Here is a 24019-nt window from a genome sequence, read left to right as displayed (position 1 = left end):
TCGCGGGGCCCCCTGAGGGGAGCGGGGGCGGGCGCGAGGCGGCACGAGCACCACGTGACGCCGGCGGCACCCCCGGTCACGTGCCTCGGTTTGTTGTTGCCGGGTCACGTGCCGCGGTCACGTGCGGCGGCGCTGCCCGCGGCGGGCGGGGGCGCCGGGCGCGAGGGGGGCGGCGGCTGCGGCGGCGCCAAGATGGCGGACGGGGACGCTGCGCCGCTCCGCCCGCGCGGCCCCGCCGGCTCCGGCAGCGACGGCGCCGAGCCCGCGGCCAAGCGCCACCGCCGCGGATCGGGGAGCGCCGCGCCCGCGGCGCGCCCTGACCGCGCCGCGGGGCCGCCGCCCGCGCTCGCCGCCGCCGTGCCCGCGGAGCCGCCGGGGGAGGCGGCGGCGGCGGCCGCGGCCGATGGCGGCCGGGCGGAGCGAGAGGACGGCGGCGAGGCGGCCGGGCGGAGCGGCGCGGACAGCGGCGCCGGGCTGCGGGGCCTGCCCCGGGCGGAGCCGCCTCCGCGACGGGACCAGGGGGAGGGCGCGGAGGCGGCGCCCGGCGAAGACGCGGCGGAGGCGGCCCCGGGCTGCGGGCGGGCGCAGTGTTCGAACGGGGCGGCCGCGGCGCCGGCCCCGCATCCCGGTGAGGACCGACCCCTCCCTTGTCCCCTCCCTCTCCTCCCCGCGCAGCGCCGGCCCCGGCTGTCGCTCGGGCGCGGTGTCGCTCGGCCCCGGGCAGGGAGCGAACTGCGGGGCAGCTCCGGGCCGGCCCTGCCAAGGCCTCCTGCGCGCAGGGACAGCGCCCGCCTCTCAGCCCTGCGAGCATTTATTCCGCTGTGTTGCTTGCTACAAGTTATTAAAAATGGAAAATCATAAGCCCGGTTTTCTTTTCATGATCTCTGCCGTGTTAATTATTTTATTTCTGATCCTTAGAAACTCGTGCATAAGCTCAGAAGCAGCGGTCTTGACCAGTTCTTTAAAGAACTGCCAGTGACAGTCTTGGCTAAAGTTTCATTGACTGCAGCACAAAACTAAGCTAATCTTTCTAAAAAGTTTCTTTCAGATCATATTTGAAATGTACTGGTGGGCAGCATCACTATGAAAGTACCTCACGGTACAAACAGATCCGGTTTGAGCTGTTTCGTGTTGGAATTTATGGAAACATTTATTTAGAATGTTTCCTGCTGTTAATTTTAGCGCTTTTAAAAAAAAAAAAAAAAAAAAAAAAAAAGCAGTGCTTTGGAAAGATTTATTAGAATGTATGAGGCACTGCATTCTGCCAGTACAGTCTTTACATTTTACCTTGGAATGCAGTTAAAGATACTTCATTTTTATAGTAAAACTCCACAGAAAATTTCTGTCTGTGCAAAAGCAATCCAAAAGGAACAGGTATAGGATAAACCTGGAACAGCCTCAGTATTTAAAACCTCCATTGGAACAGCTCAGAGCAAAGCTAATGCTCTCTTACCAGTGCCTTAGATGAAGCTTTTCGCTCAGGTCCCTCCGTGCTTCGGGCTTGTTTTGCTGTGGCTGCCTTAGTTCTGACCAGCATTTCCCTGTCTGGTCCATTGAGGAGTACACGGGGAGTGTTACAGTTTAAATTGTTACTTTATCCTGCTTGTGTGTGTCACTGTTTCTTAAATCCCAGGGGCTGGGATGTGAGGAATCTCACAATGTAAGCTTTGGTTCTTGATACAGAAGCCATAAAGATCCCTTAGGTTAAACTTTCACCTCGTGGTTACTGATGTGTACTAATGCACTTCTTCCTTCTCCAAAATTCTCAGTATGTTCACTGACTTCATGCATAATGAGACAGAGCTGAAATCTGTAAATATATAGATTAATAGGACATAGTAATGTCTACGAGCACCTGTGGCCTCAGAAGAACAAGAACGGCAAGAACCAAAACCAAATTTCTCTCCTTGACCTCTTTCAGTTCTAATCAAAAATAAAGTATTTACACCAACAAGGGAAAGGACAACACAACCTCTGAATAAAAAAGGTGTTTTGTGGTGTTCTTTATTTGAGAATCAAGTGGAATAACAGCTGAAGTAGTGCAGGCAGTTCTTCAGATGGAGACTGAGAATTACTGTAGTGATTCTTTGCTTTACAGCACTCGACCGAAATTTGTTATTTGTGCATATCTTAGATTTTCAATAAATGAAGTTACAGGTGCTGAGGCTGTTTCTTGTAAAGCCAGTAAAAAAGGTTGAGTGCTCTGAGTTCTAATAAGCTGCTCAGGTTGGAATTTAGATGTCCCCTTCAGTGTAAGCTCAGTAACACGAGCTACTGAGTTGTTATGAGTTGTTCTGCCCTGGGCTCGTTCATCGAGGTCTGAGATGAAGTGAGGTTGATTTACTCTGGCTTAAGGCCACGGGCTGAGCCGAGGTAACTCTGGCACTCTGAGCCAAACGCAGCTGCAGGGACAAATGGACAAGAGAAACTTCGTGAGGGTGGTTCAAGGGAGTGTGCCACAGCTGAAATACCATAAATGGTTTATGTGGTCAGCAATACAGCTCAGCTGCAAGGTAACACCCTCACAAAATCCTGGGAATTTGTTGTAGTGAACGTGCACTTGTGGGTGTCTTTCAAAATACTGTTAAAATGCTCTTAAAACCTAGTCAAAGATGTGTCTGCAATGGTGGCATGTTTTAATTTTACTCAGTTTTTTAATGAGCTGAATGCAGTGAGAATTGGCAGGGAAGGACATTTTTAATTATACTTTTAAAACATTTGGATTTTTCCTATGGTGAAATACTCATAATGCCCAACACTTCAAAGAATGAGGTTTCACCAAGGTCACCATCCAGCCCCCTGAAGCCCAGCATTAAGGTAGCAAACCCTGCAGTAAATCCACCGACAGCTTGAAAGCATATCTAGGAATGTGAAAACAAAAGAGACATTTTCTGTGCCTAAGTGACAAAACTGCTGATTGAGCATGTGATTTTTGTTTTTGTGATCTATTTGAAGATACACTGTGCCCTTGGGCTGGAGTGTAACCCCCTGATGGTGCTGTCTTGCAGATAACTTCCTTCTCAGCGATGAAATCATAGCCAATGGCTTTCACTCCTGTGACAGTGATGAAGAAGACAGAGCCTCACATGCAAGTTCCAGTGACTGGACCCCAAGACCACGTATAGGTAGAAGCCTGGAGCATGTTCTTAGATGCTCTTTGCCTTTGAACAGTCACTTAGTCCTTCTCAGTATTCAAATTAGCTTTCCTGTTGCAAAAACATTGGCAATTAGTGCTTTTAATTAGCTTAGAGGTGTTGGCTTTATTCTGTATGGTATGTAAGGAGTTTAAAAATGAACCCCTTGAAACTTGCTGTATTTTGATTAAAATTGTCAATGTCTTCTTTTTTTCTTGAATAGAAATCCTGCCACGAACCCTATTAAAAGCATAGACACAGACTCACTAAATTAAACAAATTTATGGCATATTTCCATAGCCTGCCTATTTTGTATTAATTCTTTAAGGAACAAGATGATCCCTGTATGATTTTAGGACAGTGAGCCCTCATCTCACGTGTTTCTGGAAAGATTTATTTAATGGCTTGAGGAGGTCATGTCTGAAATAATTTGTGTTAGATGACCCAAAAACAACAAAAACCCATGGATTGCTAGGCTCCATGTGTCTGCTTAGAGTGATGGTTTATAATGCCACAGGAAAGCATATGTATGTTGCCTTTTCAGCTTATTCCTGTAAATATCAAATGCTGGGAAAATACAGATGGAGACACATGGTGAAACTCCTGTTGCACCTCTGAAAGAGGTTTTAAGTTTGCTGTGAACTGGGATTTGTACTTGACTGACTTTCTATGAAATCCTTCATGGGTTAACATAAAACAATGATATAAATAAATGAAATGCCCAGCTCTCACTTCAGAGTTTAGACCAGAATACAGGGCACTTGATGAATGGAGCATTAAATTGGATTCATGAAACTGTACTATCAAGCATTAATAAATGGAACAATGACCATGATCATCTGCAGTACTTGACTCTGATTTAAATATCTGTATTTTTTAATTTTCCCAGGTCCCTACACTTTTGTTCAGCAGCATCTCATGTTAGGTACAGACCCACGGACAATTCTGAAGGACCTGCTGCCAGAAACGATCCCCCCTCCTGAACTGGATGACATGACTCTGTGGCAAATCGTGATAAACATCCTTTCAGAGCCACCAAAAAGGAAGAAGAGGAAAGATATTAACACCATTGATGATGCTGTGAAACTCTTGCAGGAGTGTAAGAAGATCATGGTCTTGACTGGAGCTGGGGTAGGTATTGCTGCAGTGACTGTGACAATATGGAGACAGGTTGGCTCAGCACTTCAGTACAGCTTGCAGGGATGGCAGCAAGTCACTGTGCTGGGGGAAGAGCCCAGTCCACTGCAAGGACTGGAGCTCCCGTTGGAAATTCCACCATCTCTCTTCTCAGAACAAAATCATCTTAGACACAGAAACTTATAAACAGCTGCTTCCATGCAAAATAGTTACGGAATAAGAACATTTTCTATTCTAGTCTTCAGATAAAGGGGATGACTTTTTTTGAACAAAATCTCAGTGGCCCAGATGGAGCCTGAGGGACTAGAAGAATAGGATTTGGAAAGAAAAGAAAAGAGTTGGGGAGGATGATCGTAAGAACAAGTTTGATCAGATTTCAGCAGACTCAGTGTTACTTTGAGCACGTGCTGCTCTGTGATGGTGATGAAGCTACTCACTGTTTGACTAAAGAACTTTTCTGAAGTGCTGCACATTTGCAGCTCTGTACCTGTGCACCAGATCATTTCTTGCTTCTGTTGTTCACACACAGATGGTGTGACACGATTCAGAGCAGACGAGTCGTTCAATTCAGCTTTTAGAAGAGCACTGCTACTCCCGATCTTGCTCTTTGCATACTTCCATACACCTGTTTCTCCTCCTCTCCCCATGCTATTTTGGGGTAGTCTGGGACAATGATTTCAGTCCTTATTGACTACTACAATGCTTTGATAAGCAATATTTATCAGTAAACAACTTTTATCAAAAGGGGTTTATTCTTCAAAAGTAAGAATATATTTTTCAAAAGCAAGACTACTCTTACTGTCTGTGTTAGCATGTAAAAGAAAATTTGAAATATCAACCACCATATCTAAACATGAGTTGGCAGATCAGTGAACAATTGCTAATTAAATTTACTGCAATAATGCTCTCAATTTTTGTTCACATCTTACAAAACTGCCAGTGGTAAAAGCAAGTTCTGGTATCCTGTTACTGCCTGTGCAGACTGTGCTAAACGGTTTTCTGTCCACCTGTGAAATTTTGTTTCTGTGCTGACTGTCATTTGGGAATCGTTATATTGGACCAAAAAAAATATACATATATATAGAGAGAGAGAGAGAGAAAGAGAGAACCCAGACTGGTTTTGTTCTTAATGTTTCTGAGCACTGAGCATACAGAAATGTGGTTTCCCAGAGCAACACTTTATAGTCCAATATGTAGTTTCACTTATTTCAGATTGCAAAATTATATTTCAGGTGTCAGTGTCTTGTGGAATACCTGACTTTAGATCCAGAGATGGCATCTATGCACGCCTTGCTGTAGACTTCCCAGACCTTCCAGATCCTCAAGCAATGTTTGATATAGAATACTTCAGAAAGGATCCCAGGCCATTTTTTAAATTTGCAAAGGTATGGCTTTCCAACAGTTTTGTCTTAGTCAGTAAAGACAGATGACAGCATTAAAATGCATAACTCAGATAAAAACCAGAAATGTTCAGCAACATTCTCTTTTCTAAGCTTATTTACTGTTGCTGTTGTAAGTTCATGGTATATCATGGTTGAGATATACACAACCATTTCAGATGGTTGAAAAGATCTCAGTGGTGATAAACAGTTTCAAAAGCAGTGATTTCATCTCTTAGACAAGAAGGAATTGTAAAAGCTGTAGACATATGGAGAAACAAAAAGAAAACCCAATTGCATTTAGTCTTCGATTTCCTTGGGACCAAAAGAAAATCAAACCCAAGATATAAGAATTTCTGTAGGACCAGTAAGGACTTGGGAAAATCAGTCATCACTGGTTGTGCTCATTCTTTCTTCCATTTGCTCACAATTCATCCTACTGCTCTGTCAAGTTACAAAGGGTGGAAAAGAAAACCCAGTGCATTCTTTCTCTGCCTGGCTTTCTCTGAAAGCCTCCTATCCAGATACTAACAAATTTTGATGCTTATCAGTATAGTCGGTTCCTTTGGGTTTTAATATTAAAAACCATCACCCCCCACAAACAAAAACCCAGCCCAAACCAAAAAACCACCACAGCAAACAAAACAAAAAAATTTAAAAATCAACTTACTGGAAACCTGTCTACACACAGGTTTTACCAGAAAAGTCCAAATCCAATTTGGCTGATACCTTTTAATTTTTACTTTTTCACTCCTCCTTTTCTGTCCATCAGAATACATGTTTCTAGTAACAAATACTGAGGTCACTTGACACTTACAAAGGAGAGAAAGCTTTCCTGTTTCGTAATTGTCAAAACCAGAAAAAGATCTAAGTGTTGCTTTTATGCTGTGTAAAGAACAAAATCCCAGCTTGCACAGAGCAGTTCTGAGGAGCTGAGTGCTGGGAAGAGGAGCCGGGTGCCAGAGCAGTGGCAAAGGGCACAGGGAGGGACCTCTGGGGACAGTGTCCAGCTCAGGTAAAGATTCTGCATCCTTTCCCACTGTCTAATGTGCTTCTGAATTCCCTAGGAAATCTACCCGGGACAATTCCAGCCGTCTCTCTGCCACAGGTTCATCGCTTTGATGGATAAAGAAGGAAAACTCCTTCGCAACTATACTCAGAACATAGACACACTAGAACAGGTGGCAGGAATCCAAAGGATAATACAGTGTCATGGTTAGTGGCTTTAGTTTCACTTCTTTTCCCTCTGGGAATTCTTACTGGTTCATGTGACAAGGTAATCGCTGTTGAAATTAAACTTTTCTTTCCTTGAATTCCTGTCTCTTGCCAACAAATATTCTGATTTTGAAATGTTGAAATTTTGTTTTAGTCAGCTTAGATATTTAAATCAGAAGTGTTTCAAGTAGAAATAACTCCTTTCAGGACTTGAGCTTGATGAAGTGTCTGTGTATCAGTGAAGATCTAGAGCCTGTTGGCATAAGCTTAGGCTGTAACTTCTAAACCGCTTTTGGTGCTTCTTGATCTGTGTGAGAACGTAACGTGGAAATCAGTCTTGTCATAGGTCCCTCTCACTGCCATGAATGGAATGGGAGTCTGGGTGTTATCTGACTCTTCATTTAGGTTATATTCCACTGAAATCTTAACAAATCCTGACACTTCAGTGACTCCACCTCATGTATAAAACATTGAGGATTAATCACCAGTTCAGTTGAACTGAAGATCATCTTGTTAACACCTTCAATGTCATACATACACATTCTGTAATTATGAGGCTTAATTAAGTGGAATTGCTTTAATTGATTAATATCTTTTCCATGTCCAAGGACTTGCATATGTCAAGCTGAAAGTCCAAGGATTAATTTTCAAGAAAAGCATGCAGAAAATTAGTTCTTAAATGCATGTTTGAATCATTTAGTAAACTTCAGACAAATAAATCATCTAAAAGCAGCACTGGCATGTTTGTAAGGTCCATCCATCTAATTGCACCTCTGCCAGGGGCCAAACTCACGTGGTTTCCATACCTACAGAGCTTAGCTCAGTGCCAGATCCGTGGGTTTTGTTTCTCCAGGCAGAGCAGTGCTCTGAATGATGCCCAAGCAGCACAGAGTAGCATCTGCCTGTCAGCTTCCCAGCCCCAGTGCTCGTTCCCATCTGTGATTAGTGTGTCACACGTTTTCTTTTGGTTGGCATTTCATCTGAGGCATTTATCACAAACCTCTTACATGGCTGGGTTTTTGTGCATCACTGCTGTGCTCAAGCTCCCATTTTTTCAGTTGCACACTCCAGGGATGGGATCATCTTTAGTGTGTCCTGTTTAAAGTGATTCTGAATTAAACAGATTGTTTAAAAACATGCTGTGCACTTGGAGATTTTGAGGCCTTTGGAAATTAGCAAAGGTGGTTTTTGAGCACATCAAGCTTCATCTGACCTGGCAGCTGCTGCTCTTTACCAAATGGCTGATGCCTAATTGGTGGAGGCTGAAGAGAAACTAAAACTCTTCTGTGGGGTTCACACTCCTCTATTTATTCTACTTTTTCCTCTGGCTGGGGCAATGGCAAGTTAATCACGAGCAGTTAATAAATAACCTTGCAGTGATTTGGGGAGTTCTTATGTGAACCCTCAGACCCATCTGTCACTGCAGACCTACAGTAAAGCTCCTCCTGTGAAAACTCTGGTGTCTGAGATGCATTCTGCTGCATTTAAAATGGCTCTTGCATTCAACCATGGATTCCATCTCGAATTAGATTGTGTTCCTTGCCATTGCTGGAGCTGAGTGAGCAGAGGCTGTGGCCTGCTGGCTGGGAATGGCTTCATGCATGGCCGCCAGAATTCTGATGTTGAAAAATAATTCACATGATAGAGTTGGCAGGCAGGTAGCAGCAGATGCCTCTGAGCTGGGTCTGTGAGCCTGACAGACGTGTCCCTACCGTGCTGTAGGGACATGCATGAAGCTCTGAATTATCATTATCAGCTAATTAGAATGAGCAAATAGCTGTCATACATCCCATAGTCCTTGGAATCCCCTCATGCTGGGGAAGCTGCAATGCTGAGCAAGGTTTCAGCAGCTGTGCAGTTTGCAGGCCTGCAGTGATCAGCAGACCTGAGCTACCAGTTGCTCATAAATGATCTGCTCCAGGTTTTTCTGTGCTTTCACTCTTTTTGTCTTACCCAGATACAATACCCTGAAAACATATTGTCTTTACTAATGCATTTTCTTAGTTATTCTGTGCTAGTTTGTGGAGTTGCTGTGGGTTCATGTGCTGCTGATGCTGTTTGCAGCACCACTGTTGTGTAAGGAGAAGGGCAGCTTCTGTTCTCTGCTCCTTGTTTGTGCTTGCACAGGTCAGGGCAACGAGAGGACACAGAATCATTTGTGTTGGCATGCATGTGGTATATGGCTACTCCTAAAACAAGATTTCTGCTGACTAACACCTTGAAGAACAACAACTTCTAGTATTGCAAGAATCTCCTCTTAATTTTACATTGCCTTTTTTAATGCCTGATTTCTGTAGCACCTCAACAAAACAGCCTTTTTGTCAAAACAGCTTGGGCATAAGACCAAATCTGAATGACTGAAAATCCTGATGCTACCATATGGGTTTTTCCCCTCAGGTTCCTTTGCAACAGCTTCCTGCCTGATCTGTAAATACAAAGTTGATTGTGAAGTTGTTCGAGGCGATATCTTCAATCAGGTAAAAAATCTAATTTAGCTCACTGCAGCTTTCTAATAAGCAATTCTCTCAAAAAAACCCCAAACCAAACCCTGAACCACCACACCGGGATTGCTTGCAAGATCTGCTTTTAAAAGCCTCCATATCTTTGCATGTATTTCATAAAAGTGCCTCTCTGTATTTTAGCATTTCCTCTGGTATTTAAAAGTATACTCAAATACTGTACTGCAAAAATTAGGTAATGGCAAAAATCAGAACAAAACCTTAAGAGTCCATTTTTAATGGCTCCTCTGATAAAAAGTAGAGGTTATATGGTAAGCAGAAAGTTGGATTTATACCTGGTTTGTGTTGATCTGAATTTTAGAGTCACACTGAGAAAGCATTCTTAGCCATTTATAACATTGGCTGCTCTTTAAGCATTTACCTGTATAAAAAAATGTGTTTCAAACAGCAGCTGATACATGGAGAAATTGCTGTTCACAGAGCAGGCTCTAAGCAAGGCTCAAATGGGATGTTGGTGTTGCTTTCTAGGACTCCTGACCATGTTCATTTGGAACATGACTCCATGTTCCAAACTCCCCCTGCCTGGGTGTCAAGTGACCAAGGCAGGAGTTGGTTCTGCTGTGTCACAGCAAAGGAACCTTTGACTTGGAGAGACCCTCTCTGCCTTTGCCCTTCTTCCCCTTCTTTTGAAGCAACAGAGGTGATGATTCTGTGATCAAAAAGATCTTGTTTATGCAGATGAAAGGGGACTCTTTCTGCAGGCTCATTGGGTTTTTTTTGATAAATGCCTCAGAGTCCACAGTTGCAATTTCAGATGAGAAACATATAAGGGATGTAAATCCTTCAGGCATTACATTTGAAATGGGAGGAGAGGAGAGAGGAGAGGAGAGGAGAGGAGAGGAGAGGAGAGGAGAGGAGAGGAGAGGAGAGGAGAGGAGAGGAGAGGAGAGGAGAGGAGAGGAGAGGAGAGGAGAGGAGAGGAGAGGAGAGGAGAGGAGAGGAGAGGAGAGGAGAGGAGAGGAGAGGAGAGGAGAGGAGAGGCTCCAGGTAAAGTTCTAGAAAAGACTCTTGGATTAGGACAGAGCTTGTATCAAATCCTCAGCTGGGACCTGACAGTGAAATCTAAATTTTTGCTCTGATTAAAGCAAGAAAATCCATTCCTGTCAAATGGGAGGAGTGCTCAGTTGGTGTTGAGCATGACTGCTGGACTTGGGCTTGTGACACAAACCTGCCTGGTTTCCCCCTCTTAATTCCTGCTGTAGCTTTATTTCCCTGAGCAGTTGCTGCAGGCAGGAGTAAGAAGTGTAGCTGCCTGTACATGCACAGAACAACGAAATGAGGAAATAGCACTGAAACTTCCCTGCCTCTGCCGGAACCGGTGCCTGTGAGCCACGAGGTGTGGGTTTTGAGGAGGCCCAGGCGTGCAGTGCAGTAACAGTGGCTGTTGTGTGCAGGTGGTGCCCCGCTGTCCCCGCTGTCCCCCCGAGGAGCCGCTGGCTATCATGAAGCCGGACATTGTGTTCTTCGGGGAGAACCTGCCCGAGCAGTTCCACCGTGCCATGAAGTACGACAAAAATGAGGTGGATCTCCTCATTGTCATTGGGTCTTCACTCAAAGTAAGACCAGTAGCATTGATCCCAAGTAAGTGACTGTTTCTGGTAATACTTTCTTTAAAACATTTGGATGAGAAGTGGAATTCTCAGTTAAGAAACTCCAAGCTCTTAAAAACACCTCTGGCTCAACTTGGTGAGCATGATTTGTAAGATGAAAGCTGCTTGCCTATGTAAAGCTGAAAAGCAAAATGGAGAAAGTAACAAATTCTAAGTGCTTTTTCTACACTCCAGGTAGATCTCAAGGTAATTAAATGATTATCTGAAAAACTACTGTCTTAAACCTGAATGACTTTGTTCTAAGATTCTTTTCTCTCCCTGCTTGCGATATGCTTTAGAAAGGAAGCATTTCAAGAGGAGTATATTCCTCATGTGTACTTAATATATAAAACAAATGCACAGAGTCAACATAATTTGAAGAGTTTATAGTACTGATTTTATCTTTATAATACTATGTATTAAATGTATTTTTAATATTACTGTAGCCAGCATTTCTGTGCATATGTTTCTCAGTGACTGAGGAATGCTTTTAACAGAAAAAAATGGGGGGAAAAAAACTCATCTAACCAGGCTACAGTAGGCATAGCCCCTCAAACCACCATTGCTAAATTTGGGACTGCCTTGCCTCTTCTTCCTGACCTGGCTGGTTTTATCTTGTTGCAAGTGAAGGCATGAAGAGAAGCTTGAGCTTTCTCACTAGGTCTCTGCTGGAAGTAAAACCCAGGTGACTACCTCTGAATTCTCTTTTCTGTCTCTAGGTTCCATCCCCCATGAAGTGCCTCAGATCCTAATTAATAGGGAGCCTTTGCCTCATCTACACTTTGACGTGGAGCTTCTTGGAGACTGTGACGTTATAATTAATGAATTGTGTCAGAGGTTAGGTAGTGAATACACAAAACTTTGCTGCAACTCAGTAAAACTTTCAGAAATCACAGAAAAGCCTCCACGGCCGCACAAGGAGCTCGAAGCGCTCTCGGCTGAGCTCCCACCAACCCCTCTGAACATTTCAGAAGGCTCCAGTTCACCAGAAAGGATGAGCCCACCTGATAGTGAGGTGGTGTCACAACACCCACCTGAATGTAAGGTAGAAAACTATGAGCCTGCCTCAGAAACTAAAGGGATCTGCTCTGAGGAGAACCTTCAGGACACACAGGTGTTGTCAGAAAACCCTGAAAATCCAGCTAGTGAGCTAATGAACTCTGAAACAATGAAGGAAAATGGATCTAACGATGGAGAAAATAAACAAAAGAGTGAAATATTGAAGAAGTGTTGGGTAAACAGATCTGCAAAAGAACAGATTAGCAAAAGGCTGGATGGTAAGTGCAAATGCTTTTCAGTATTTTGCTTCCTTTTTGGCTGACACGTTTAGGCTAGACTAACTTTAAAGTGATAAATCAGTTACTCTTGAGACAATCAGTAGGTTTTGGTGGCTAGTTTTGTTCAGACAAGTGTCTACATAACTCTCATCGAAGCATTTATTTCTTTCGGAGAAGCCAGTAGGAAATATTTTTTGTATTTCAAAATAGGTTTTAAAATCATTGATTACATCCTCACCTAAAAGATCAAAGTTTAGGAGGCTGAAGGTAGGTATCAAAAAATAAATCCCTCTGTAACCTTTTCAAACGCCTTTTCAGAAAAGTTAGTAGGAGCTGGTCAGAATAGAGGTTTGGTATTGCAGTAGAGCTGGAAGACAAAGTCATGACAGGACTTAAAAATCTTACAGCTGGAGTGAGGGATGTTTTTAAGGAAAGTTTAGACTTTCCAAGGAAGCCCTCCAGTGTGCAGTCTGGTAACAGATGCAAGGAGTCAGGAATTCAGGTGTAACTTTGCAGAGGAAAGGCTGGGTTTAGACTTGGCTGATGCTCCATGCAGGGGCTCCCATTCTGTCACAGGTAGAGGAATTCTAGCTGGGAATGTGTTCCCATGAAAAAAGCTGCTGACCAATCAGCATAAATTCTCTTTGGTGTCAGAGGGAGGGGGAGAAGGAAGGCTGAGCTTTCCAGTGAAGCATTTATGTCCTTCATAATCAATACATACACATGGACATAAATGCATTTCCATGCCATCTGATTTGTCAGTTAGGAGTCACTGTTGAAAACAGATCTGTGTGGGTGTCTGCCAGCTCCTGCATCAGCCATTACCTTCAGCCTGTCACTGACTGTTCCAATCCTGTTGCAGGTACTCAGTATCTGTTTTTGCCACCCAGTCGCTATATATTCCATGGTGCTGAGGTGTACTCGGATTCTGAAGACGACATCATATCTTCTAGCTCTTGTGGCAGCAGCAGTGAGAGCGGCTCGTGCCGCAGTCAGAGCTTAGATGTGGAGGATGAGAGCGAGATGGAGGAGTTCTACAATGGCATAGAGGATGAGGATGCTCCCGAGAGGGAAGAGGAGCCTGAATTCGGGGAGGATGGAGCCGAACAGGAGGAATTGGCAGCTGAGGAATCAGCTGAGACAGACGAAGCTGCAGGGACAGAACACCCGAGCAATGCGCTGTGAAGTGATGGCTGACTGGTTACAGGAACTTCCCACCAGCATTAGGAGCTTTGGCATGTCAGAATGAATGTTTACGTCTGAACTTAGAGCAACAAAACCATACGGATGTAGTGTTTATAAATTACTAAAACAGATTTTCATGCTTAGTTTTCTACCTTTTTCAATAAAAATCTATTCCTGCGCACTCAACACTAACTCATCTTTTTTTTTTTAAGGTACTAGGATTGTCTAAACAACTGTCACTATGTTCACTTTTAAGTTCATCTGTCTGATCAGGCACCCATGTATATAATACATATTTTTGCTTAATAAATTTCAGCTTATATTATTTTTAAACAGTTTTGAAAAAGCCATTGGAATGTTAAACTAATATAAAGGGAACAGCTAATTTAGACCAAAGAATGGTATTTTCACACCTCTTGCTTTGTAACACTTTGGTTTATTTAAAATCTTCTTATGCTTCTGCTAAACCTTTCATTCACACCTAGTCTGTCATTAAACATTGGCATTTTCTAAGACCTACTGTGGCAGCTAATTTTTTTTGCTTTAACATTACTTTGTATGTTTGAGACATAATTGTGAGCAGATAGGGAGGTGGAAACAAGACAGCAGCACTTGAGGAATCCAATGGTTTTTAGCTGGATCAAGAAGTGCTGTGGAAAGGCTTCGACTGCTGAGTGCATGACTTCCCGTGGACGTGAAGCGTTGTTGACATTGGCTCCTTAACAATTAGAATCCTGCATTTTAAGCTGAAAGGATCCCCCCCAGTAAGAGTCTGTCAGGCTGTATGCAGTGGTTACATCTAGAGCAGCTTCCTTTATAAACAGCATTTGAGGAACTGCCAAGGCTCCCGTGTGGAAGCAGAGCTCAGGAGAGCATTCCTCCCAGCGTGACAAGGTGCAGAAGCAAAGCTCTTCCTTTGTGCTTGTTGATGCACTGAGCCCAGGAGAGACTGACTCCAGTGCTGGGACCCTCCAAGGAGCTCCACACGAATTAAGGACCTGCTGGCCTGAGGTCCTGGCTCAGCTGGGAAACCTCCTCCCAGCTGCCAGCTCTACCTTGGATGCAGAAGGCAAAGTGGCTTCTCCCACGCTGCCATCTCAAGTGCTAGGCTGCCTTAAACCTGGATGTTGCAAATGCTCAAGTGCAGATTGTTTCCAAGCCTTTAGAACTATTTTGTACAATTGCACAGTGCAGTAGTCAGTGAAACAGCATTTTTCTATCAACCACTTTTTCAACATTGGCCCAAATGAACTCTACGATGTAGATTATTCATATACTTTGCTTTAATATTTATTACATTTTGGAAGATGTATAGTAGCTGTTCTTTGAACATAATACAACAGTTAATGAATATTTAAGAACAGCCTCCTGTATTCATCGGGAAATGTTGGCATGTTGTCTCATTGTCCAAATGTAATACAGCTCTTATTTGGCTACATTAAAGAATGCAATATGTTTAGTTTTCACTTGCATGTCACAATGTATTAGTTTGTGCTATAGGAGATATTTTAAATTGAAATACTTTGTTTTAAATTATTTTTACAGTGAGGATTGTTTTCTGCTCTTTTATATTGTATATAGTGTCTTTTATGTAATCTACTGGCATATGTTTTGTAGAAGACTGTTTAAAATGACTGGCTATCTTCCTGCAACTTTTGAAATACAAACCCAGTGTTTTATACTCGTACACTCTGTTCTAAAGTCTATTAAAATTGTCATTTGATTTCTGGTTTCCTTTAATTTCTAGCTGTTCCTTACAGACTTACCAAAGATGAAATGCATTAAATTTGTCTGGAAGCATGGCAGAGCATGTCCAGGTCCAGCTGTAATTTGTACAATCTCAAAAAAGATATCTTATGTTTCTGATAATATACATAACTACCCTATGAAAGCATCTTCGCCCTATTAATATCGAATACATGCACAGAAAAAAAGCAAAATACAAGCATTTGTTTGCCATTCCCCAGCCACCTTCCAGCCTATTCTGGTACATTAGACACAATGATGACCTTGCAAAAGTATTTAAAGAAGCACATATTTAAACATCGTGTCATAATTTCTTCTTAATGGCCATGCATTTTCTATGGATCTGGCTTGAATTCAGTGCATTTTTAATTAGTGTTTCTGATTATGGAAAACAAGTGCCCTCTGACCATGGGACTGTTATTTTCACTCTCACGGAGCAAGAGAAACTGTGTTTCCCTGCAAAAGCCACTCCCATGTGCCCAGGCTCCTGCACCAGGATCACCCGGGATGGAGCCTTGGACAAAGCAACCACGCGAACTACAAATTGTTTTGAAAGCCACAAAGAAACACAAACTCAAAAAAGACCTTAGAAAAAAATCACAAACACCTTTTGGTGGAATTTAGTTGTTCGGCCACAGGTTTTTAACTCTGTACAATTATTGCTCACCACCCTTTCCAATGGCTTCTGCTCCCAAGTCCAACCCTCGTCTGAGGGGGACCCTCCTTCCCCCAGCGGGTGGGTGCCTCACAGGGAGCCCGGGATCCTACAGAAGCTCCTGGCAGTGCTCTCCACAGAGACCACCCTAGTAATGCTGAATCTCTGGAGAACTGGCCTTAGACCCCGCGGAGGGAGCATCGCTACCCTCCTGCTCCATCCCTGCAGGGCCTGACCTCTGCATTAACACCTCTGCCTGTAGGGCTGCTCCAGCTGCTTCCTCATCTAAAGATACTGCAGATCTTGCTTATCTCAATCCCCCTCCCCCTCTGCTTAGTCCTAATGGAATCCTGGCACCTCGTTAGGATCCCTTGTCAGCGGACAGCCTCCAATTCCTGGAGATGCTGCACCCCGGAGTGCTCAAACACTGCTGCTAGCAGGTGCACCCACAGAGACTTTGTGCAGGATTAGACCACAAAATATTACCTCGGTTTTACCTTTGAAATTCTTCAAAATACATGGCAGATACAATTTCCACTGGAAGCTGTTGTTTAGCTACAGTCTGCCAACTCTGTTCCTTCTCCTGGGCACACTGCTGTATTTGCTCGAAACAGGGAAGGAAACTTGACTTTTACACTCTATTCAAACTGGAGTCTTCATGTTACATTAATCTTTTGTTTCCTCAAGTAATCAGGCACATGGAGGGAAGCAGTGAACACCTGCAGACACATTCACTGCACAGGTGAGGATTCATGACCAGCTGGTGTGACCAGCCTGGAGCATTGGTGAGAAGAAGATCCCCACCAGCACAGTGCTGAAGTTACTAACCCGGTAGCTCCCGTGTGGAATGAGATTCCCAAACCTCGCTTTCCTAAACTACAACTGAGGCGCACTTGGCTGGAGAAAAACAATGATGCCGAGTGCTGTCAGGGGGTTCTGATGACACTCATGGCACACCTTATTTTGTTGCTTTGTAAAGTCAGTAGTTGTGTTCAGACCCAGGGGATACGCAGGAACTCAGACTGTTTAGACCACCAGGGCTGTAGGTGTGGTATTTCAGCACAGTTCTAGTGTGCCTGTTATTGTCAGTTTGGTTTAGGTGCTTCCCTCCCATCCAGCTGCCTTGTGGTTAGAAGACAACACATCTTTCTCATGCACCACTTCTGCAGAAATGGGCAGGCAAAGGTCTGCAGTTCCAGAGTTTTAACATACAAAAAGGGAGTCAGTGTAAGAGCTAGTAGCCCAGAGAAAAATTCTATGTATAGGCACAAACAGGCTCCCTTCCCCAAGAAAATAAAAAAGCCCTGAGGACTCAGTCACAGGATCAGGGAACTCAAGTGTACAGAAATGATGGCCGGTGGAGTTACTTTGTTGATTAATTGTGCACACAGAGCAGGCAGTCCAGCGGATTCCCTGGGGCTCTAAGGTGCTGTATTAATCTGGTGATGGCAGATGACAGCAGATGCTTTACACCTTTCAAGCTCTAGCTAAGGGTTTTGAAGTCATTGTTCCAGACCTGACCAACACAAACACGAACAGCAGATTGAAGGACCAGAACGGTAGGCTGATAATTAGTGCACTTAAACCCCACTCTGACCCGGCAAATTAGAAATATCCACTTGGTAAGCAATGGGACCCTGATACTTGTCAGGGGAAATAAATATTTTGGTTTTCCTCTTCTTTTTTCTCCCCTGCAAAAACCAAGTAAGGTAATTCCTCATAGTATATACAAGTACATAGATCTGGTTGCACACAGAGAACCAACACAGCCACTCTTGAGAGGTTCAACTCTCTACCAGTGCTGAAAACTGTTCTATTAAATTAAAGCTTTTATCTGCATTTACCTTAACTGCAGAACCTCGGGTGCCTTTAAGAAGCTCTTTTTAATAGTGATTTACATTCGATTACATTAAGCTTCATTTTATTACTGATAAATCAAGTTTATTGCAGCAGAGAGCAGTGCAATGAATTAAAACCCTCTTCAGAGTGGTTTATAAACACTCTTAAAGGGAATACCACAGCTTGAAGCTCTATGATCAGTAACAGCCTCATTAATAGCAACTGCCACAAAATGCCAAAGGAGACAAATCATTATGCTTAAGGCTCACTGCTTTAACAGTTCTACACTGTGTTCTTAGCTTTGCCCTGGAAAATGAGGGACAAACATCTGCTGTACCTGTAGTTCAAGAAGCCTTGATAGTTCTGCCATGCAAATTCAGTCTTCATCCCTGTACAAATGTGACAGGTGCAATAAATCCAGTCCATGACTCCACTGCTCTGGCAATAGCAAGCCTCCTTCAGTATCTCCTTCAATCTCTCCTTCAGTTACCATGGAGATGGATACAAGTCTGACATGCAACTGGTCTCCTCCAGTGAGAATTCCGAATCCTTATCAAATGCTAATCTAATTATCAAATAAAAATACTTGGAAGTTTTTAATTATTGTAAAGTGCTCCCAGTGAAGCCCAAACTACTGTCATTCCCCAGTTGTTTGCACTACCCTTTTAAACAGTGGTACCCAAGGTTTCCTGAATAACTAAAGGTTTGAGGAAAAGGAAGGCTCTAGGCTTTCTTCACTAACATCATGGCTATTTCAGCTACACATAAAATGTTTTTTTCCCCCTTTCTTACTTGCTGCAGAGCATCAAATATTGCCTGCAAAATAATACTTGATCCGAGCAAGATCAAGCACTTCCTGCTGCCCACTCCTCTGGGCACAGCTTCAGCAGAGCTGCTTCCCAGGGCTGCTGTGACTGTCACACGAACTGAGGGCAACACAAGCAGTGCACAAAGCCTTAAACTGCTGGACACAAGTAATGCCATGACTATTAAGTGTTCTAGCATTGCCCAGAAGTCCTTCACCTTGTTACACAGACAACTGTTAGAGCTGGGCACTGCCCCCCTGCACAGAATGAACTAAGACCTGTGAGATTATCAGGAGCATTCAGCACTGTATGACCCAGCTCCATTTCCAGCTGCAGAAGTGAGCAAAACCAAGGCCAGAGCTGCAGAGAGAATTCTCAAGTGAATGCTGTCCTAAGGAAAATGGCTCTAGCCCTGCTCTGCCAGTGGGCTCTCAAGGTGATGCCAAGCCAACCATTCCAGCAGCACCACACTCTTCCCAACGCTTACTCATGTCCACTCATGCTCCAAGAGAGTAAGAAATGTGTCTGCCTCATGCTGGAGACACTTCTGCAGCAACACAGAGCACCTGCCACAGCTGTTTAGTCAGCAAGAACTGCACACCAGAAATGAAGGACATCATAGATGTCTAGTGCATCCTAAATTGGGCACCAAAAATGGGCAAAGTGAATTACAGCTTGGATTCTCCTTCTGAGCCCTCCTCTAGAGAATGAGGCTCTTTAGTTATCCTTCAGGTTAATACTGACATCGACTGAAAATTCAATACAGTGAAAACCAGGGAATGTCTTAAAGGGCAATGAAATACATACAGTACCATGGGGTTTGGATGATATGCACTAAATCACACTTGGACTTTCACAACTGCACATTAAGACCCTCAAAGTCAGTGAACACCAACTGTGTGCATCAAATGAAACATGACCCCCATGGGAAAAAAAACCAGCACTTGGACATGCAATAATGCACAAGGGAAAAAGGAAGAAGACAGTTTTACGTTACCTACTTCCTAATTTTTGAATATCTACCTTTGCAATCTTGGTGCTTCATAATTAAAAATGGTGTTTTAGTATTACCTGCAAAAACGACTGCAAAATAGCTTGTTTTTCCCCCTTTTTCCTTCTTGCATGTTGTGCTGGTTTTACCCTGGGGGGAGGGCACACTAGGAAGTTTTTTCTCCATGAGAAGTTCCTCTGTGAATTGCTAGGACCAATTGGAGGCAGGTTTAGTTGCTGACAGCCTGAAAAACCAATTGGAAAAGTCGGTTCGCGCCGTGAATCACGTTTGAAGCAAGTAAACCCCGGGAAAGCTCTGTTTAATTTCCGGCCTTTTACAAAGTATCCTGACCTGGGCAGGGCCCGCTTGCAATGCGGCCCGGGCCGGGCAAGGTTGGGCTCCGGAGGCTGCCGGGCCCCGTTTTAACCAGGGGCCCCAGTGGCCAAGGGGAGCAGAGCCCATGGCTGGATTCTCGCCTTTTCCCGCTGTGGCCGTGGCTCGGGGGGCCCTGCCCTGCCGCCCTCACGGCCTGGGGGGAGGCAGCCGGGCCCGGTTCGGGGAGCCCCCCAGGGCTTTGTGTGCTGGGCAGGGCAGAGGGAGAACCCCCGGGCTGCGGCTGGAGCTGGGGGCGGGCAGTGCTGGAAGAAAGCCGTGGAGCCAGGGCCTTGGCACCCATTTCTCCTCTGGATGGACTTTGCGGTTTTCGTCCTGCCCCTCCAGCGTGGCCTGGGCGGCCTGAGATCCTGACACAGCTCCAGCATGGCCTGGCCCGGCCCCTGCAACCTCTGTGTGAAATTTTAGGGTTTTTTTTTTTTTATAATGCTCAGGTAAGACTTGCAGACTTTCATCTCTCCTTGGGTGAGAGGGAGAAGAACAGAAAGGATACACCAAAGTCAATGAAGCAAAAGCTAAGTTTCTAGATGGAAGGAGAATGAGGAGATGCCATGAAGGCTGGTTGAAATATCTTCTTGTAAGTTATAAGGGTGGGCTGTACGACACAAAAAAATTCCTTTAAACCATGAAAAAAAGAGAGACATGGGGGGGTGGAGCAAGGTGTAAAGTGTTTGAAGAATCCTTTTGCCCGGAGGGAAAAAAAGGGGATCTCTCTTCCTGGAAATGAAGTATGAAAAGAGAGAAGTGAGCTAAAGAGAACTTTTGCCTTCAAGTAGCTCATCCTTAAAAGTAATACCCCATGACTTTTTAACATGACCTGCAACTCAGCTCTGGGAAGGCTGTGAAGTGCGAGGAAATTCATGATAGCACATCCCGGGCGGCAGTTAATCATGAAAAAAGTGGAGTCAGGAGAAAACTGAGAAAACTTTCCTCTCTTGATGAAAGATCCTTATAGCTAAAGAAGAAGAAACTCCTCTCCCTAAAGTGAACTGAAAAATATTATTTAAGTAAGGAATTGACTGAAGTGTCACTGTATGTTGTTAAGCTGTGACAAAGGGAAAAGAGGAACTGGTCTGAAAATCTTTCTGAATTTATTATTATTATTCTTTGTGTTGTTAATAAAGTTTTTTTTTCTTTATTCCCTTTTTAAGTTTTAGGCTTGCTTTACTTTTACTCCTATTTCACAACAAAAGATAAATATATTACAATTGGCAAACCTTAAACCATTACATATCTACAGTAAGCTGCTTTAGCATTTGCTGGTTTCTTGTTTCTTGCAAGAGGGAGAATTTCCGAGCCAGGTAACAAATGTCGGAAAAGATGGAATATGGGCTGCATACAAAGAAATTACTAAGAGATTACATGGTGTGAGAAAGCTGCAAAAACAGTGTTAAGGAAACAGACTGGTTTCAACTGTACTGACCTTTCTATTGGTATTATCTCAGTATGTACTGCCAGCAGAGAAACTGGATGTTACATAGTTTATTATAATGACAGCATTTCCCTGCTTTTCCTAGCTGTACTCTCCAGTTTAATGCACTGGAAGTTGCTCTCCACTTGAGAACTCTGCGTGCCGCAAGCGTCCATACACATCAGCCAACAAAGGTTTTCATTCAAGTCTTTTATTACAGCTTGAATTTTTTCACTGCATTTAAAAATCTAAAAAAAATAAATATTTGTTTCACAGCTGCAAGTCACATATGCATTAACACCACAAAATCTGGCATTTAACCAGAGAAGGAAAAGTCAAATCCGAAAGTGTCCAGCTAAGCACAATCGTTTCAGGGCAATTATACTAAAAATAAAATCTTAAGAAAAAGGGAGAGGGGTGTTAAAGGTTATTTCAAATGCGTTTATCTGGAAAAAAGTGAAAATTCTATTAGAAACCATAAACTACGCTTTCAGCATTTAAAAATAAATGTTTAACCTCTTGACAGCAACAATTGGCTGGTGCATCTTTTTCTTCTAAGCTGTATTCTTGACACATGACTGCAGAGGCTTCAAATGATAAGTTAACCTCTCTTATAATCGTGTCCACTTAATTACAGAATCAGTCCTTAAAAATAAAACAGTGTCTTAAGTCAGCTTTGTCCATCCACATATTAAAAATGCCATTGGATGTGGTTTTTTATCGGCACTAAGTGACTGCTTCATGGATTGTACATTGTGAAGATGAATGTCTCTTAAACAATCACTTTTATTATTAAGGTTCTTAAAACAAACCAGAAAAATAGATATCTTCAGAAATCAGAGTAGTCACTTTTTTTGTTAAAAGCCATAAAATAAGCTCATATTCAATTACAAGCAATAGAAACCATACTGCTATTGGAACAGAATTATTTTATCACAAAAATTTATTATTTACAAAATGAGAAGTTACCAAGTGAATTTATCAGGGAAAAAGTTAAATGTTTCTACTAAGTGATTTGAAAAACTGAAGCAAGTCTCTCATGCACTCACACGCCAAATTGTTTGCATAAGGTGAAATGTTAATTCTTGTTAGTGAAACTTGACTCCCATTCACAATACTCTGTTTTTTATTGTAAGATGGCAAAATCCACATGGCTCTGTACAAGAAGGTATGTATTAAGACAGTTCTTCAGTTTTGGAAATGTATTTTTTTTGGCTCCCATGAATATCCATACCACTGAACATTTTTTGCAAATAATCAGTTATATTATCAACTGCATCACTGAATCCACTGAATTTACCACCACAAGAAAGACACAAAAACTTAATGATCCCACGTTACACAGAACTTCCATTTCTCAAGTTATACTAAACTGAAACCTTCATAGTGGTCTATAGCCTGAATCAACTTAGATTTCAGGGTTTCTTTATCTGTGTATTTTGGAAGATCAAGAAGGTTAAAGCAAGTGTGAGCTACCGGCAGATAATCTTCTCCTCCTCCTGTTGGCTGGATGACCAATTTCAGACACTTCATCCCAAGAATTGGAATCCGATCACTGCCCGTCAGAAACACTGCCAAGGAAAAACAAAGGCTTGCAACTAGCTGAAGACAAGCACTGTCTGTGTCACATATGCATTTCTAATCATTGCTGGCCTTTTTAATCATTCCAGCTTTTCACACGGAAGCTCTGAGAAGTCTGGAAAACGGGGAATAATGACTTAACCCTGTCTCCACCTTCCACATGTGAGCTCCTAACTGTAACACAAGTAATCCATAAAGGAAAGTATTTCATTTTAGCCTACGAAACCAGTCTTTAAAAAAACATTATAAAGTTTTTCATGCAACAGAACCTTCTAACTTAAAATCCACTGGTTGCATCTTTACTGAGCATTTCCATGAATCTCATAAACACAGAATTAGTTTATTAAAGAAGTCATTTATTTGAATTGGAAACTATTCTGTGATCTATTCTAACCAAATCCTCACTCACAGCAAATTTTGATTATTTTATTATCTGTACATTTCCACTTCTATCAGTACCTTGACAAATTTACAATCAGTAACAACTCCAAGTGAAAAACCTGGAGTATGTGAACTATATGTCAAAACATCCCAGTTACTAAACAAATGTCAGCAGGAGATTAGGTTGTTGGTGTTTTGGGGGGATGGCTTTTCTTTTTTCTCAGTGCTCCTCTGAGCTACTGCTATCTGTAACTACCCATCACTCAGAACGACTCGGGACACCCCCAAGAAAATCACAGACAAGCAATCAATTTCCTCTACTATGTGTTTGTTTTTTTTTTCCTAAATAATTAATCACATCATTACAGACAAATACTTACATCTGCCCTCTTACAGCAAGAGCCTGAAATCCCAGTGATCCTGTTCAGTTAGAAACTTCTGTGAAGTAGTTTCAAATACTTACACAAAAACTGTTTTTTCTTCTCCAAAGACAACTCGTGAAAAACCTCCCAGAATATTTTAATTGTAGGATGGTCTGCCCAGTACTCTCCTTTGTATTCTGTATTCTAAAATGAGCAGGAAATAGGGTTATGGCTCACCCTCAGAACAACACAGAACAGTTGGATAAGCTGACACTGCAGCAGAATGGATGCACTTTGTGTAAAGGGATGCAGCAAGTGACACATTACTGCTACCACCTTCCTCACTCCACTTTCTTCAGCAGTTCAGTCTGAATTTGATACAGGGACAGAAGCCTGTACTGCAAAGCATTTTCAATCCC

General features: G+C 43.1%; 2 protein-coding genes across 5 annotated transcripts in view; one reads left to right on the top strand and one right to left on the bottom strand.

Annotated features, from left to right (window-relative positions):
• The first annotated feature begins 192 nt into the window (after positions 1-192).
• SIRT1 (sirtuin 1) lies at positions 193-15158 on the top strand. 2 transcript variants are annotated; one of them, XM_062496873.1, is made up of 9 exons: positions 193-628; positions 3009-3125; positions 4024-4265; positions 5504-5656; positions 6718-6865; positions 9263-9342; positions 10779-10965; positions 11693-12250; positions 13113-15158. In XM_062496873.1, the coding sequence occupies exons 1-9, from the start codon at positions 193-195 to the stop codon at positions 13433-13435; spliced, it is 2244 nt and encodes a 747-aa protein (XP_062352857.1). In that variant the 3' UTR covers positions 13436-15158. The 2 variants fall into 2 exon arrangements, with proteins under 2 accessions (XP_062352857.1, XP_062352858.1); XM_062496874.1 differs by lacking the exon at positions 193-628 and adding an exon at positions 2753-2783.
• Positions 15159-21471: 6313 nt separating this feature from the next.
• The window catches only part of HERC4 (HECT and RLD domain containing E3 ubiquitin protein ligase 4), a 29998-nt gene continuing 27450 nt past the window's right edge, over positions 21472-24019 (bottom strand). For 2 of the 3 annotated variants that reach the window (XM_062496572.1, XM_062496573.1), the window contains 2 exons: positions 23702-23804; positions 21472-22847 (listed from right to left, as the gene is read on the bottom strand). In XM_062496572.1, coding sequence (XP_062352556.1) covers positions 22639-22847; positions 23702-23804 — 312 coding nt within the window. In that variant the 3' untranslated portion in view covers positions 21472-22638. Of the gene's footprint in view, positions 22848-23618; positions 23805-24019 lie in introns of all 3 variants that reach the window. The other variant, XM_062496574.1, reaches the window with a different exon arrangement.

The sequence above is a fragment of the Cinclus cinclus genome, chromosome 7 (genome assembly GCF_963662255.1).
Source record: "Cinclus cinclus chromosome 7, bCinCin1.1, whole genome shotgun sequence".
NCBI lineage: Eukaryota > Metazoa > Chordata > Aves > Passeriformes > Cinclidae > Cinclus > Cinclus cinclus.
The sequence above is the reverse complement of the archived record's forward strand: the minus strand, read 5'-3'. Positions and strand labels throughout refer to the sequence as shown.